The sequence below is a fragment of the Orycteropus afer genome, unplaced genomic scaffold (assembly GCF_000298275.1).
Source record: "Orycteropus afer afer isolate SDZICR_OR568_19922 unplaced genomic scaffold, OryAfe1.0 scaffold00033, whole genome shotgun sequence".
NCBI classification, from domain to species: domain Eukaryota; kingdom Metazoa; phylum Chordata; class Mammalia; order Tubulidentata; family Orycteropodidae; genus Orycteropus; species Orycteropus afer.
Genome location: NW_006921620.1, coordinates 9,936,731 through 9,955,202, shown reverse-complemented (window position 1 = coordinate 9,955,202; position 18,472 = coordinate 9,936,731). Strand labels below are relative to the sequence as shown.

General features: G+C 33.0%; 1 protein-coding gene across 1 annotated transcript in view; it reads right to left on the bottom strand.

Moving 5' to 3' along the window:
- Positions 1-262: 262 nt before the first annotated feature.
- PTBP2 (polypyrimidine tract binding protein 2) overlaps positions 263-18,472 on the bottom strand; it is a 58,971-nt gene continuing 40,761 nt past the window's right edge. Inside the window, exons 7-12 of the mRNA XM_007936079.2 lie at positions 6,878-7,017; positions 5,398-5,431; positions 4,887-4,979; positions 730-946; positions 556-633; positions 263-395 (exon numbers count right to left, since the gene is read on the bottom strand). Of these exons, the coding sequence (XP_007934270.2) occupies positions 263-395; positions 556-633; positions 730-946; positions 4,887-4,979; positions 5,398-5,431; positions 6,878-7,017 (695 nt within the window). The remainder of the gene's footprint in view (positions 396-555; positions 634-729; positions 947-4,886; positions 4,980-5,397; positions 5,432-6,877; positions 7,018-18,472) is intronic.

Below are 18,472 nucleotides of genomic sequence, written 5' to 3'. Positions count from 1 at the left end.
TAAAATTCAACTAAAATTTTAAACAGACAGTGAAAATGGCTTCCCTATAGGACAGGTGAAATACAGCAGTTAATAACTCTGCCTTTATGTATGCCATTTCAATTTATAACCAAGGAATGGTAACAGCATGAAGAAAAATAATAAAACAAAACAAAATGAAATCAGAAACAAAAAAATCAAACTCTGGTCCCCACTTTTCTGAACAGTCAATAGGTGATAACACCAAACAATGTGATTCACTCTCAATCTTCATCTCCCCTTTTTAAATTGTTGACTTGGAGAAAGACACTCTCAGATGATGATTTTCACCAAGGTTGTAATTATGAAGATCAATCAAGGCCTGGATAGCTTCTTCCACTGTTGCCATCTGAAGAAGAGCCATTTTGTGATCTCTTCTGAAACAAAATTATGAAATTAGATACTTTATAAAAAAAAATAGGATAAGCTTAAATACTTCAATTTTGTCCATTCCATACACAAAAACTTCTATAAACAAAAAGAATAACAACTACTTTCTATCCAGTCATTAATTGAAAGACAAGGAAGCTTGCTTACTGAAAAAATTTAAATGCTTTCACAGTGCCCCCAGTGTTAGCAAACAGTGTTCGTAGATCCTCCTCTGCTACTGAAGGACTAGGAAAATGGAGGAAAAAAATAAGATTAATAATAGAATCTATGTATTTGGTTTTAAACTTTATATCCTTTATTAACTTCACCTTAAATACTTACGGAATATTAGATAGGTGAAGGGTTGCAGAAGGAGGAAAAATGTTCTGAAAGTTTTTGGATCCAGGTTTCTTAAAACGATGCAATGGGGAATTACCAAAATCTTTTGTTAGTCCTTGATCATCAAGTCCCTCTCGAGGTAGCTGTACAGTCTGATGTTTGGAGAGAGTAACACGAATAATTTTCCCATACATTTTTTGTCCATTAAGATGGTTCATGGCTATAAAAAGAAAGGATGCCTATTAAAAAACAGTATATACAAACTTCAAAACGACAAGAATTCTTATTTAAATAGTAACAGTTTTAAAACATGAATTTTTGTATGACTTTAAATCATCAATTTACCATACCAATGGTAGCATGACAACCTCAGTTTTAATTTGCACTAGACATAGCAGTTGGCGAACAAAACCCAGCTTCTTTCACAGAATTAAAATCCTGATTATAAATCTGTTCAACAATCCTGCTGCTTTAGATGTGTTCATTATCTCAATAAAACATATTTAATCGTCCAAGAAAGAAACTTAGTCGTCATCCTTAACGTTTTTTTCCTTTCTGTTCCACATTATAACTACTAAGTCCTGTGATACTCTTCTTCCCAATTATCTCTTAAATTCTTGTTTTCTCGACTGTTCACTGTCATTATTTCTTATCTGGATAACTCACTAAAAGTCTCTTAATTTATCTTCCTAGTGAACCTTTTCTCTGCTTTTCTCCAGCCCATTCTCTACACAGCAGCTGGACTGACCTTTCCTAATTGCAAATCTGATTATGTCACTCCCTGCTTAAAACCCTTACGGATAAAGTCTAAAGTCATACTTTAAAATGGCTGCACCTTTCACAGTCTGACTCTTAAATATCTTACCATCCTTTTAACAGGTATTTATTGATGATGTAATATGAACCACTCACAGGGCTAGTGCTGGGAGTAAAGTGGTAGGACAGGTCACCATCCCAGCCCTCAAGCAACTTCCAGTATCTTACTTAGTACTATGCTGCTTGTACTTTATGCTCTAGCTATATGAAATATTTTCCCTGAGTATATTTACTAGTTTTTTTTTATCTTTACTCCTATGTACATGTTGTTCTTGCTATTGCTAACAATTTTCTATCTCCTGAACTTTTCTTAATCTAATCTTTTAATGTTAAATTTTCAGAAAAGCCCTTGTCTTCTAGAAAGGTTTGGAACCTCACTAAAAACTCCCTATGTAGTACTCTGTAACTCTTTTTAAATTCATCGCAATTTATAATAATTATATCCTTCTTCTGACTGTAAGGTACATGAAAGCAGGAACCATTTGTCTCTATCCCAGCACATAGCACAATACCTGACTACAGAATATTGTGTGACTACTTCTTGAGGTAGCTGTGGGTTATTTTTAAACCAAATGAACTGTTTTGAGATTAGAAAACAGCTATTAATGTTTTTAACTTTCAAAGCAGAAATCCTTTCCATCCATCTATTATTCATTTCCATCACCTACCTATCAGTTTGTCAAACTGTGGTGGCACTATGATGATGGAGTTCCTTAATTCTTGCTCTAGTTCTATCAATTTGTAATTTATAGATTTTGAGGCTATTTCAATAGGCACACATATATGTAAAACTGCTGTACTTTTCTGGTAAACTAACTTTTTTTTCAATCAACACTGTGTTAAGTTAATACAGGTATGTAAGTTTTGCTGTCTTTATTCTTTACCCAATTTATCTTTTTATATCCCTTTACTTCCAAACTTTCCACACTGTGTTTTATCTGTCTCTGTTAAATGTTGTCGTTGTTGTTGTTATGTGCCATCGAGTCCTCCTTGGGTTTCTGAGGCAGTATCACTATGGAAGTAGATTGCCCCATCTTCCTTCCAAGGAGTGGCTGGTGGGTTTGAACCGCCAGCCTTCTAGTTAGCAGTCAAATGCCTTAGCCACTATGCTACCAGAGCTCCTCTTTGTTAAATAGCATATATTAGAAAACCAAACCCACTGCTATCGAGTTGATTCTGACTCATAGCGACCCCCACTGGGTTTCTGAGGTGGTAAATCTTTATGGAAGTAGATTGTTCAGTCTTGCTTCTATGGAGTGGCTGGTGGGTTTGAACCACCAACCTTCTGGTTAGCAGTCCGATACCTTAGGTACTGTGCTACCAGAGCTCCTTAAATAACATATATAGGTACCTTTTAAAAATCAAGGCTGACGATCTGTCGCTTAATTTACTCCTTCATATTTGTAATTATTGATGTATGTGGACTTGTTTCTATCAAAATTTTAATTTATTATTTCCCTGGTTTTTCTTCCTATTATTTTCTATTTTTCCCTTTCCTTGTTTGATGTGGGGGAAAGCCCTCTTGAGTGAAACATCTCGTCTGTGAGACTAGCAATGCCCTGAAAATGTGGCTCAGAGTTCCTAATTACTCATAATAATGGAAGTAAAAGTCAGTATTATGTATATACTTAAAAACTGCTCAAATATCATACACTGAAGTAACATAATTTCCATTCATATTGCAGCACAATTTGATAGATGTTAATTTATTAGATTAAGGGCTGTTTTGAGTAAGAACTAAGTAAATTTACTTATGAGATGGCAGCTACATATTAAAAACAGGGGACTTTGTAAGTAGTTCTTGAAAATATGATTTAGAGAAACTTGATTCCTTTATCATAAAGAACATACTTTTTTGCATTTTGTTAGAATTTTATTTATTTTAAGCTTTGGAGAACAGTACACTTTTTTAAAGAGGAGAATCTATAAATTGCATGATTTAGAAAGTATCTGAAGAAAACACTATCAATTAAAAAGATTTTTTAAAAGTTTATTAAACAACTATCTTAATGTTTGTAAATTTTAAAACTGTGGCTTGGAATACTTTACTACGGCTTCTCAGATTTGCAAACAAGCCCATCACATTTAAAAACTACTGACTATATTTCTTAATAATTTTCCTTAACATTTATTTCTCCCATGCTGCTTCTTAAAAACAAACACATTTACCTATATTGTATACAATGAGTGTTTCCAAATATACTGCCATAAAAATTAAAAAGAATGAGAATACAGGCCAGAAACAAGGTTATTTTACTCTCACTTTTCTCAATAGCATGCTCTGTAGTTTTGTGAAGGGTTTGCGAGTATATGTGTGTGTGTGTGTGTGTGTGTGTGTTTATTTTAAAGGTGTTAGTGGTCTGAAAACACATTTTTTATGGTCATATACTTCAAGAAAGGAAAATCAAATCTATTTTAGCAGCAATAAGAAATAAATTATTTACTACTACATATAGACCAAAAAATTAAAAATCATGCTACAATAAATCAAAGTTCTAGTGTAAAGATCTTACAAAAATTGGGGTTAAAAGATGTGTAAATGTAAGAATACTAAGAATTAAAAATCACTTATTTTTAAGAACTTTTATATATAAAGCTAAAACAATAGCTAGAAGAATTTGGTTAAATTCTACTTTAGGCAAATCTCAACCACAATGATTCTGCATCTATTTTTAATATACTGAGGTTAGTATCACTCACACCTCATATGGTGATTAGGAAAAAAAAAATATGAGTGCTTTGTTAACTATGAAGCATTAATAAAATGCTATTATAAGGTAAATAAAAATAATGGTGACGACCACTCCCACCAGAGTACAGAAATGCACACAAAGAAAAGGTAAAGATTCACCAAGTAACTATTACATGATGCATACTATTACATATTTTTCATTTAAGATAACAAAAAGCCAAACGTGCTGCCATCAACTCATAGCGACCTCCATTGGGTTTTCAAGGCTATAAATCTTTATGGAAGCAGAATGTCTCATCTTCCTTGTGCAGAGTAGTTAGGGTACGAACTACCAACCTTTTGGTTACCAGCCAAGTGCTTTAAGCACTATACCACCAGAGCTCCTTCATTTAAGATAGGCATAACTATTTGATAAACAGAAAGCCAGATGGATATTTTTAAAACTGGCAAATTAAAAAATTCACAATGTGATTACAGCCAGTCAGAGGATAGCAGGAAAAGCACAAATATGTTCATCATTGCAACCATTTACACTAAAATATAAAAATTATAATGACATTGAAGCCCTGGCTAGTAAAACAAACAAAAACAAATGATTTCCAGCCTAAGACAGTTTATTTACATAGAGAGACAATAAATAATACAATCTTACCAAGTTGTGATTGGTTTCCGTCCGCCATCTGTATGAGAGCACTGTCTTTCTTATTGTACAAAATCTTCACACGCTGCACATCTCCATAAACACCTTTTTTGGAGCCACAGAGAGGTAATCCAAAAATGGAATTAATTTTAAGTGCAAGTCATCTAAAAATTATCTTTTCTGACATATCAATGAAACATTCAGACATCAACATGATCACTCATTCAATCTCATCATTCTCACAAATGAATAAGGAAGATCAAGATTTTTGAACAGTGAATTTTGAAAAGAATAATTCTGATAAACCCTCAAAGCTATGTGAATGATATTAAATTAAAGACCATGCAAAATAAATCAGCATGCATTAAAACAAATTTTGTGTCTATGGAGAGTTTTAAATAGCAAAGAAAAATAGCAAAAGATTTACTATTCAACTTTAAGCCAAAGTGCTAGCTACAAATAAGAATTAAGGTGAAACAAAAATCAAATCAATAATAAAAGTATAGTGCTAACAATAACATACCGAAGAGGGTAAACAGACTTTGGGGCGTAACCATCTTTAGAAGGAGAGAAGAGCAAGCAGCGTAAGACAAGAAGAGAGAAGAGTCGAGGAAGAGCGGAGATGAACAGATCATCCATAACGAAGGGTGGTTCCCGCAGAATGGTGAGGTGGTCATGGATCATGGTTCAAGGCGGTTAATTGGGGCAAGTTGGTCCGAGGAACATTTGTTCAAGCACAGAAGCATGAACATAGGGAATGGAGACAGGGAATGAAGACAAGGACAAGGAAAATAAAGGATAAGACAGGGAGGGGAATGGGCATTTGGGAAAAGACAAGGAAAGGGAAGGTGAACACATAGGGGAAAGGATGAAATGGGGAAGGGAAACAGCAATGCAGAAGAAAAAAATAAGGAATTGGGGAACAAAAAAAAAAATAAAATATAGGTCAGTACATAGGAAAATGCAGGAATTTGGTCAGAAAATGGTTGGTTTATGTACTGTACAAGAAAAACTGAGTAAAATGTAGTCATCCAAGACAAATATGGGTAAAGTACATCTATATCAAAGAGTAAATTACAGCATTTCATCTCAACATAGGGGAGGAAAGCATGCATAGGAATTTTAAACTTTGAACTTTAACTGCATAAGCATGGCTGGTTATGAAATGCAGGCAAAAGTCTTAAAATAAAAACAAGGCACTCTGATCCAAACATTTTAGCATGCAGAACTGTGAATGACAACAGTATTCAATGATAAAATAAGCTTCATGTTCATATTAACAGAGGCCAATTAAAAATGAAACAAATATTTAAAATTAGACATTGAACTTCCCACATTTCATACCAGCTTTCATAGCAATCAAAATAAAATATATCAGACATAAAATGTACAACTAAAGAAAACAATTAGCAATAGATTTCATTTAACAAGAAAGGGAGGAGGGGAAATAAAAGTTGAAAAATATTTTTAGAAGACAATGACTAATAACTGCAAAGAAAAAAATTACTAAGAAAGACTGGAAGAGTGCCTCGTCAAGATCTTTGGAAGAACCTTCAAAGAAAAATGTATTAGAGTAGTTCACATAACATAAGATTTAAAAAATGCAATGACACGTAAGCATGAAATGAACAAGCAAATAATTAGAAAAGGCAAAGAGCAAAACTGTTTTACAGTTAAATCTGCAAATTAGATCCCATTTGCTTCTGAGAACAACAACCAAAAAGATAAAAAGCCAAACTACGGTACTTCACCATATTTTTCTTAGGAAAAATAGGTAGCTAGATTAAAAATAATAATAAATATATATAATATATAGATATAAAAGAAATAAAGTATTACCTAAACAAATACGTAGATTTTATTCAGAAGTAGAAACATACAGAAAATACTTTGACTAATGAATGTACATAAAAGAAAGGCAAGTGCAAAATGATATAAATATGAAAAACTTTCACAAATGAAATGAAGGCAAAGAATAAACATTAGAAAATTATTTTACTAACCTCTTCATTTAAATTGCTAACCAACAGGACTGTATTGCCACCAGCTGAGACTCCAGGCATACCAACTCGGCCAGCAGCAGCTGCAGCAGCTGCTGCAGCAGCATTTGGAATAGCCAAAGGACTCAGAGCTCCTGGAACAGCTGCAACAGGAAGCCCTAATTTTAAAATAAAGCATATTTTACGAAACACACACAAGTCGTTTACAAAAACCAATTTAAGTATGATGGCTGCAAGGCTTACAGCTGACCATTCCAAATGGGTCCTGAAAGTTAATTTTTATAACATTTAGAAAAATGGTTTGCCAACGTGTAGTAGTTAGAGAAAAATAATGGGCCATTGATTATGTGAACTAAAGTACCTACCTGTATTTTGTTTAAAAGTATGCAGTAATTCATTTCCTATGGAAAAGCAAACAAAGCATAAAAAAATATAATGTGCTTCCAAGTCAGAGACTTGAAAATTCACTTTTCACAGTTTATAGTGAGAAGTCATATATAAAAATTATCTCCAACATAACAGTAACTCATACATTAAAAAAAAAAAAAAAAACAATTGTCAGCCTTTTGCTTCATAGGCTCCTACTTGGAATAATATAACTCATGAAAAAATTTAGTTAAGTCCTTCAGTTCCTACAGACAAATCACTATGAACATCATTATTTCATTCAAATGACCTAAGGAAAACCTTATCAATTTTCTTTGCCTTTTAAATTCCACACTCAAGTAGTTATAATGAACACAAATTTCTCAAACACATATGCTCCTAGTAGAAAGAATCAAAAGATACTGATGTAGGATACAGATTTTCTTTCAGTATTTTCCCATGCTTTGCCAAGCAGTTTTAACATTTCCTTATTTCTATTGCTCCACTTGCAGTCTTTTTCTTGTCCTATCAGCTTTAAAAAACATTATCTTCCGAGTCATTTATTCAACAGACTATCCTTGTTCTAGCCCACTTTATCTGCTTTTCAATTACCAATGAACTCAAAATCTTTTCACCTTTTAAATTCATACATATCAGCTTATTTCTTAGTAATATTAGTTAACTTATTTTTTTTTTAACCTTCTTGTGATAAAGGAAAAAATATACAACCTAAATGAAGTTGACTTCATGACATACCTGGGTAGAACTGGCCCTTAACACTGTCGTTCCATAAGCTCACGTTTTACTTCTTCTTTTTTCAGACTTCTTGTGATTGTCAAGAGGATCTGCTGTTACCTTTGGTTTTCAATATCCTTTTAGTCAATTTCTGATCTTTTAACTTCATAAAAATTACTTTTCATTGGCAATTTGAAGTTTTCTTTAGAGTCACAAATCTTACCCTCTTTAATGTTTACTTACATATATTTTCCCTCCAATCTCCTAATTCAGCCTTCATCATTTCTGAAGATTCCATCAGTAAAATATGTTCCTTTTGTACTTTTGCTCTTGATGAATTTATTTTACACTATTAACCACACAATTTTTTAAGATCCACCCCTTTTTTTCCTTTTTTGATTTTACTTTTTATTTTGGAGATTTTCAAACATATATACAAAACTAGAGAGATTAGAATAACGAATCCCCATTGAACCATCACTCAGGTTCAACAATTATTAACTCACCAAATTTGTTTCATCTACCACCCCAACTTTATTTTTAAAGTAAATCTGAGAGATAAGAATCAAGTTTTTAAATATAAATTTCTTATGAAGTTTTGTCACTGACACTTATTTAAAGTATAAAAATGCTTTCCCAATTTCTAAGAACGTACTCATAATGATCTGGTTCTTGCATAGTTCCTCTAACTTTTTTCTTTTAACATTGTTCTTTGGAATTTTCAGACAGCTTTGACTGACAGCATACAGCATTCAACTAAAATTTATCCACAAGAGAATTATTTAATAGCGGAAACTCCAATTAATTTATACTGTCAAGTCATCCCTTTGTTTTCTTGCCTTTAATTGGTCTTTAGTTTATTTAACTGGCAATGGGCTATCTATTATTAGAAAAAGTAACATAAAATTCTATTAAATTCCTTGATCATTAATGGTATCCAACTGATGGCCACACACAATTAAAATGTGGCAACAGAATAAAAAATTCAGTCTTCTGAGGTGTCTCAGAAGAAAGGCCTGACAACCTATTTCTGAAAAAATTAGCCATTAACAACTGCATGGAGCAGTTCTACTCCAACACACATGGGGTCACCACGAGTTGGAATCAACTCAATGGCAACTAGTTTATTTGAATATGAAAGCTCAAATTCCCTTTTGACAGTGAGGATATCTTTTTTAAAATCCTGACCAACTCCTTCCACAATGAAAAAATTATTAGTTTAATTTCTAATTTCATTTACGAGGCGATTCTCAGGGCCCACTAAACCTGAAAAACTGATAGCTAGTAATAATTAGCTATTACCATAATTATTCTTAAAAAAAAAAAAAAAAAAAAAAAGCCTAGTCCCTAGCATTTTCTCTGTACCTCTTGACTTTTACCACCATTTCCTATTTACTGAAATACACTGTATCTCCCCTCCTACTCATCTAACTGCTAGAAGTATCTTGGACTTTGTATATCACAGTGAAGCAGTTCTCAAAATATTTGGTCTAGGGACTCCCTTACACTTGTGAAAATTACTGAGGACCCCAAATAGGATCTATTATATCTATATATATTTATAAAAACATTTTTTGTTATCTGTGGGTTATATTTGATGTTTATCAGAAATTAAAACTCAGAACTTTTTAAAATGCAAGAACACACAATCATACACTCCATTAGCTTTCAGAAAGACATAGAAAATTCCTCTGTACACTAGCGAGAGAATAAAAGTGAAAAAAGCAATTAACACTTTAGTACTACCATGAAAATACAATTTTCATGTTGTGGTTTCCCTGAGGTGTTCTCTAGGACTCTCAAGTATCTCTGCACAACACTCTGCAAACCGCTGCCTTAACCCACCCACTGCTTCTGAGCTGAATCCAACTCACAATGACCCACACTGGGTTTCCAAAGCTATAAATCTTTACAAAAGTAGACTGCCTCACCTTCCTCCCATGGAGCAGCTGGTGGGTTTGAGGCTTCTGGTTAGCTTTATCCATTACACCACCAGAGCTCCTTATGCGTGTGTGTGTGTGTGTGTATTCATATATTAAAAAAAAAAAAAAAAGCCACCAAAACCAAACCAAACCCACTGCCACACAGTCAACTCCAATTTACAGTGACCCCCACTGGGTTTCTGAGGCAGTAAATCTTTAGGAAAGCAGATTGTCCAGTCTTCTTTCTGCAGAGTGGCTGGTGGGTTTGAAGCACAGACCTTCTAGTTAACAGTCAGATGCCTCAAGCACTGTGCTACTAGCGCTACCATACATAAGTATAAGGACCTCAAAAACTACTATGGGATAAAACAGATACATTTATTCATGGCAAAATAAAGAAAATACTATAATATATATGCAATATAATATAATAAAGACCATTGAAGCATTTAGCTGGATTACACTGTACAGTATTTGCAAAATTTACAGTTCTAAATTACACTTTTCCCTGTTGATGTCCCCAGAAGTATTACTAACTCATGTAACATATACAAAATATCTACTTAAACTCAATATATCAATGACAGTATAAAGCTAACATATCAGTTTTTCAGAAAGTGGTTTCTTCTAAATTACACTTCTACCATGCTAATATAAAATTTACAAAATTAAACGTCCTAATGAAAATTACCAAAAATTCTAAAGTAATGAAAACCTTGCGGGGGAAGGAACCTTTAAAAACTCACAATATTTGAGTTTTTCAAATATATTTCCTTCTTGAAATATAGGCTTTATCATAGAGATAATTTGGTGGCACAATATGATTTAGAACATTAAGTCTATTCACAGAAAAACAATTGAGAAAAACATTTTAAAAGTCTAGGCAAATGCTCTTTTTCAGGTTGGTATACTCAAAAGACTTGATTAAAAACAAAATGCCAGAAAGCATCATTAATTTTATAAACAGTACCATGCTTTAGTAAAAATAAGACTACAAATTAACTCGTGAGTAAATCTGGGTTCAAATAGATACATTTTTTTCTTATGTAGGTCAGCCAGATTTTTTGAGAGGGCCATCAATTAAATACCATTAATGATCAAGGAACTTAACGGAATTTTACATTAATTTTTCTAATAGATAGGCTGTTGCCAATTAAATAAAATATTCTTTCAGTAAGGGTAAACAGAAAGCTTTCCAATAAGTGGAATGTAACCTGTTACTTCTGCCAAGTGCTATTTCATTCCCATTTACCAAAATCCCACCACCATTCTGTACTATTATGCTACTGAGTCAGGTGATCTAGTCTTCTACCAAATGATCCTTCATTTTAGGTTGTTGTTGTTGTTATTTGCTGTCGAGTCGGACCCGACTCATAGCGACCTCTCCTTGGGTTGCCAAGGCAGTATCACTACGGAAGTAGATTGCCCAACTTTCCGTCCAAGGAGTGCCTGGTGGGTTTGAACCGCCAGCCTTCTGGTTAGCAGTCAAGTGCCTTAGGCACTATGCTACCAGAGCTCCTAATGTCACATTTGGGCAGTTCTAAATCATTGGCACAATCTAAGTTTTTACTGAATCTTAGCGCCTCTTAGGACAGATTAACAGCAACCCTATGGATAGGGCTGCTATTAGTCGGAACCGATTCAACAGCACACAAGGACAGATTCCACAATTATAATCATTATACTCTACCTTGATAAATTTTATCAATGAGGTAAAATTTCTTTACACGTAATGTAAGTATTTCTGGCTGCAATAAAAATGTAATAAACTACAAAATATTTCTTGATAGTCTTTATAACAAAATTCTAGACAAGTGTGTAGTATATTTTTCATTAAATGCTAAATCCTAGCTGTAAGAAGATAACATACTATCATCCCTTTGTAAAAATTACACAAAACATGTTACATTCATTATACATACACATTGATTCAAAAGGACTATTTTTAATAACAGAAATAATAATTTTAATTACAATGATTTACATCTGTAGCTAAGGCAGTAGGTATGGCAGAAAACACACTGGTTATGAATACTGAAGGTGAGTGATAAAAATACCTGTTCTACTCTCAAAATTGTTGTAAGGTTAAACTGATGCAAAAAGGCTTCATAAACTGCCATATGCTGAAGAAAAGGAAGGTGTCACAGGGATCCTTTTCATATGAAATGACATTTTGAATGATTCTGTTGTTTTATAAATATCCCACATTGGTTCTGACAATGTATTACTAATTTTCCCTTTGCTGAAACTGATGGACACAAAGACATGTATCTGATACAGACTCAAAGTCCCAAAGTTCAGAAACAAGTAAAATAATTTATCGATTATTCCTTTTCCCTTTAGGTCTTATTTCACTGACACAATCAATCATCCCTAACCTTGCCCATATTTTGTACCCTATTTCAGCCAAGTTAATTCCTTAGCATATTTTAAGTCATTTATAAATTTAATCCATTTTTAAATAAACTTTTTTTAATTTTAGAATGGTTTTAGAGAAAAACTGCAGATACTATCAAAACCAACCAACCAACCAACCAACCAAATTCATTGCCATCGAGTCGATTCCGATTCATAGCGATCCACATCAGGTTTCCGACACAACAAATCTTTACAGAAGCAGATTGCCCAATCTTCCTTTTGCAGAGGGGCTGGTGGGTTTGCACCATCAACCTTCCGGCCAGCAGTCAAATACCTTAGGCACTACACCACCAGAGCTCCTTGCAGATACTAGAGTTCCCATTTCCCCCTATTATTAGTATCTTAAATTAGTATGATATAATTGCTGTAATTAATGAACCAGTATTTATAAATTAAAATTCATACTTAAAAGATTGTCTTAGCTTGTACCTAGTTATCTTTTTTGCTGTTGTTGTTCCAGAATTTCATCCAAGATCCCATATTACATTCAATAGTCTATCCCTTCAGGTTCCTTAAAGATTTTTAAGGATGAAGAATTTTACTTCCTCATTTCCCATTCTAAAACTTCTTTCCAAAGCCAATTACATGATTTATTTTAGTCTTATTTCTTCCTGTTCAGGACTTGGGTTAGTTGTTAGTCTTACATACTACCGAACAGGGGAGTTACTAAAAACCTCTACTTTGATGATTTTTACTCTATCATCCATTTTAACACCCTCTTTTAGCTCCATCTTTTTTTCTTTTGACCATTTCTGTCATTTAAATTTCTCCTGACTTCATTCTTCAACTTTCTTAATCCTCTGAAGCTCATGTGCAATCACTTTAGGCTTTTATGGTAGCTAGTTTCCTTTCTAGTCTCACTTGGTTTTACTTTACAAAGTAGTACAAGACTTTTGCTTCAACATTATGCTCACATACTATTCTTTTTCCATGTTCTGCAATGTCAAAGATAGAAAAAATGTGGATAGGTATGATGATCATACTATGGTTTGGTAAGAAAAAGTCATTATTTTAGAGATACCATGGTAATGTTTGAGATGACATGACATGATGTCAAGGATTTCCTTTAAACAAAAGAAAAAATCAATAGATTAATCAAATGTGGGAACTACTGCATTAAGATGAGGGACCTATGGCATTCTTTTTATTATATATGATGATTCAAATCTCTGGGTAATAAAAAAAAGGTTTTTAAAATTACCATGTGAATGATCTACACAAAAACAGCAAAGAAGAAAATCATTTCAAAATGAGTTTGTATACATTAATTTTATGCAACATAAACACAGCAAAGAAAAAGGTGAAATCGATTTAACAGCTAAACTAACCAATAATTTTATCACAATAGTATCACGATACCTTAGCTACGTAAATCTGAAGTTAGCCTTAAATCACATAAATGGACAAAGTATTAAAATACTGCTCAACGGCTCTATGAAACTTTTTTTATAGGGGCACCACTAGTAACTTTGCTAAAAAGCTAAAATTTAGCATCTTAAAAAGGACAAATGTTTTTCGAGAGTAGTAATTCTCAACTCTCACTACATACCAGTAACCATCTTACTGGGATCTTAAAAAAAAAAAAAAAAAAACAATGTCTGAAACCCATATCCAGTGATTTTCAGTCTATGGTGGGGACTGGTGATGTCCATATGCAGTCAAGTTTGAGAAATATCAGTCTTTAATGTCTTTATTTTGGTGGTGGTGGTGTTATGTGCCATCAAGTCAGACCCGACTCATAGCAACCCCTCCTTGGGTTTCTGAGGCAATATCACTACAGAAGTAGATTGCTCAACCTCGTCTTTATTTTACCTTCCTGAATAAATATTTGTTCTATGTATTCTCTATTGATATTTATATACTAACAGATTTCCAATGAAAAACTTCCTTTCCTTTTCTGTTGAGACCATGTCACAGGAATGGCTGCTACTTTATTCAAGTTAAATTATATAGAAAACTTTAAAGTAAGTACACTTTGTAGGCTTTATCTTCCCTAATTTTTTTTTTAATAGAGACAACACAATCATGAAAAATTAATTACTTCTGGCAACTTTCTGAAGTAATCCATCCCTTAATGAATTAACTACACTTCTTACACATGATAAAATGATCATTATAATGATGTTTCAATTTATAATTTCAAGGATTTCTGATCACCTTGTTCTTTAAAGTGGAGTATTGGAATGACTAATAGTCTGCCAGGTTTTCAATAATGTATTTAGATGTCAGATTTCTAACTAATTACAAAGCACTCAAAGTCTCCCTTCTTTAAGTAAATTACATTTTCTAAGACACTATGATTACTAGCACTAAAACAAAAAAGCAGAGAAACCAGGTGTAAGTGTTAGTTTTAAAAATGTACTGTGCAAAATAAATCAAAATTTATAATACTGAATCTAAAGTAATAATTAGACTTAATAAACTGGCTATGAAAATCATATAAGGTAAAATATTTCCCTCTAAATATTTAATACAAAAGAGTGTGACTTTATATTTGTATTCTTAAAAAATTTTTGAAATAAAAGGATACTCTCTCAATTATCTGATTTTTCAAAACAAGTATATTTGAAGCAGACTCATCTGGATATGAATCCAATCAATACTAGTTTGATTGTACTTTGAAGAGACTAGACAGATTAAATATAACTGAGGCAAAGAAACATAGGAAAGATTTAGTTATAATTCCATGAGGAATGACCTCACTACTGTTATAATGGATAACACTGTAAAGAGCTTTCGAAGACTGCTTTAAAAACCAATACAGTAAGTGGTTCCTCATAAAGATCACAAATATCCACCAAATATGTGAAAAAAATATCTTAATGCCTGGTAAATGGATTTCAGATTGAGACTTTTTTCTCAATTGGTCTAGTCCAAAATATGTGAATAATGCTATAAGCTCACTTCATATCACATATGAACAAAAATCAATGCTAAGTATTTCACAGGAATTAGTGTACATCTCAAAAGAAAGAATGTGAAGCACCAATGCGGAGAAGAACTGCCAATATCTAATAAGCATTTAAAAGTTCAAACTAGTTTGTAAAGCAGTAAAATTAAAATAATTACATATTTTCCTATCAAACTAAAAAATAATATTCAGTGCTAGGATAGTCCCCCTCATATACCATTCATGTTACTTTACATTAAGACAAAAGATAAAACTTTCAGTGGTATGATATATCTGTTAGTATGCTATTAAAATTGTACTTTTTTCCAAAAAATGCTTAATAACATGACAGTTACATTAAAATAAGAGCTCTGGTGGTATGTGACTGCTAACGAGAAGACTGGTGGTTCAAAACCACCAGCGCCTCCTTGGAAGGAAGATTGGGCAATCTACTTCGGTACTGACACCGCCTCAGAAACCCAAGGAGGGGTCGCTATGAGTTGGATCTGACTCAATGGCAGTGTTTTTTTTTTTTAACATTAAAATACAACACACACCTGTAAACAAAGTGATTTAAATGATATGTATGTGTGTGTGTATACAGATATAGAAGAAATATATCAAAATATTAAGAATGGTTATCTTTTGTGAATTATCAAAACTGAAGAGTTTACTATTTGGCTTTTAAAACTTAGTAACTTACCTATTTCCAAAAACTATTTGAGTATATTTAAAATGAAATATACAAGATACAAAACCAATAAAACAAGTTACAAAAAAAAAAAAAAGAAGACATCCAAAATAAAGGAAGGTGGATTTACCATATTTTTAAACATGTACCATAAAACTCTTTTTCCTCATCTGGAAGAGATATATACAGAAACAAACATGCATTAATGTAATAACGACTTACTTAGACACTATGCCACCAGAGCTCCAATTTTAGTTAACTATCATGTTACACAGAGCTTAAGGATATACTATATAAATTTATTTATTAAGAGCTGAGTAAATCACTTATGTTTTCAATGCAAAAATACAGAATTCTTGAAAAAATGAGTAAAAGATAAAAGTTAGTTGCACCAAGGCTTTGTAGTATTTTTTGAGAAAGGTTTAATTATGATTATCTCCTAAAAAACTACACTATTGTCATAAGATTGAAAACAGTGAAAAATTTCCTAGAAGAGTCCAAGTGACTTGTAACCATGCCTCCACTCAAGTTCTAAATGTAAACACACACATATAAATATATATAAATAGGCTCCCAAGTATCTTAGGAAATGTTTTGTGGGCTCTTTTAATGCTAGCTGGAGGATCTTGGTATTTTTGTCCTTAAATTGTTCCTTTAATGAATTGCATGTGAATCTGTAAACCCCTCAGAAACTGTATGTAAAATCTTGATGCCATCAACTACTTCATTTGACTACTGTGTAAGGATTAATATGTTAGTGCAGATCTGCCTAGCACTTGGAAGCTACTCAATAAATGTTGATTCCTTTCTCTTCTGAAAAACGTAATACAATTTTTGCCAGAAAAGAATTTAAAACTATTAGTACTAATGATAAGCAAGGGCCATGCATATGTAATTCACTATTATCTCACTGTCTTGAAATATCATATAATACGAAATAGTATTATTAATTTTTGAGCTGAGTTGAGGGAATCCAGACTTAAGCTTGAGCAGCCACAGATAAGATTGTTAGGAAGACTATTACCTACTTAAAACATTTGTTATAATTATAATAAATAATTAGGGTTATGCTAGATTAATTAGACAATTAGAATAAAGGGTCAGTTTTGTTTGAAGTCCCTAGAATTAATTTCAAGTAACAATTGCGTTTCTTGTAGATTATGGTGTCTCTCTTCACAGCTCTATTACTTAACATATTTCACACTCACAAATGGACAGCATGACTTTTATGTATTCCCAGAAAATACATATTTCTAAGAATTACATTATTATAATACTTTTTTTAAAAAATTAATGGGCATAAACTAAGAACTAACTTGTGACTCATCAATCTCAGTTTCCACATGGACAAAAATCCTGATTTAAAAGAATTTTACAAATGTCTGAAATCAAAAACAATGTCCCAAACCCATCAAATAAAACTGTAAAGTTTCATCTTAAATTATTAGTCACTTTACTCACAAAATAGTATTTACACCTATATTTCCCCTTACTTTTTTCTTCATCTCAACTCCATCAATTGTTACTTGTATACTTTTGCACTGTATTTTGTTAGGTGGTTCAAAACCATTGTATAACAAAGTAAAATATAAATGATTAAGATAAAAACAAAAATAGTGTGGGACTGTAAAATGGTACAACCTTTGTGGAAAGCAGTATAGTGATTCCTTAAAAAGTTTGAACCAGAAATACCATTTGACTCAGCCATTCCATTACTACGTATATATCCTAAAGAAATGAGAGCCAGGACAAGAACAGACATATGCACCCCCATGTTCATCGCAGCACTATTTACAATAGCCAAAAGATGGAAACAACCTAGTGTCCATCAGCTGAGGAATGGATAACCAAATATGGTACATACACACAATGGAATACTATGCAACCCTAAAGAATAACCCAGAATCTGCAAAACACCACATAACGTGGATGAACTTGGAGGACATTATGTTGAGTGAAGTAAGTCAATCAGCAAAGGACAAATATGGTATTAATCCGTTATTGTAAAAGTCAAGGAAAAGTTTATCTATGGAAGGAAATTTTCTTTGTTGGTTACCAGGGGTGGGAGGTGAGGGTAGGGAACACTATTAGATAGGGAGAGATAAGTATTGATTTGGGTGAAGAGAAGGGCAATGTACCAAATATGAGTGATCAACATGGTGGCACTGAGGAAGAGGAAGACAGAGAGAGGTACATGGGAGGTAAAGACAACAAAGATGAACCCTTTTGCACGTACAATACTGTGCTGTCAGTGAAGGCAAAAATCGGTATACAGGTGGATAGATGGGTGGACAGGCTGAACTATTAGGTATGTCTATGAAGCAGGGAGTGAACCCAAGACCATGTATAGAGTTGGCAGACAATGGTCCTATAAGTCTATTTGTGTGATCTGAATTCCCAGGTGTATAGTAGAGCTGACAAGGGACAAGGCTGTAGTCACTTCTTGGTCATAGCCAGCTACCCAGAGGGACCAAGTAGTTGAACCTGTGGGCTCGGAACCATAGTTGCAGGGGACATCAATCTCAATTGACGTAACATACTATACAAAACATTTCTCCACCTCCTACTTTGCCAAG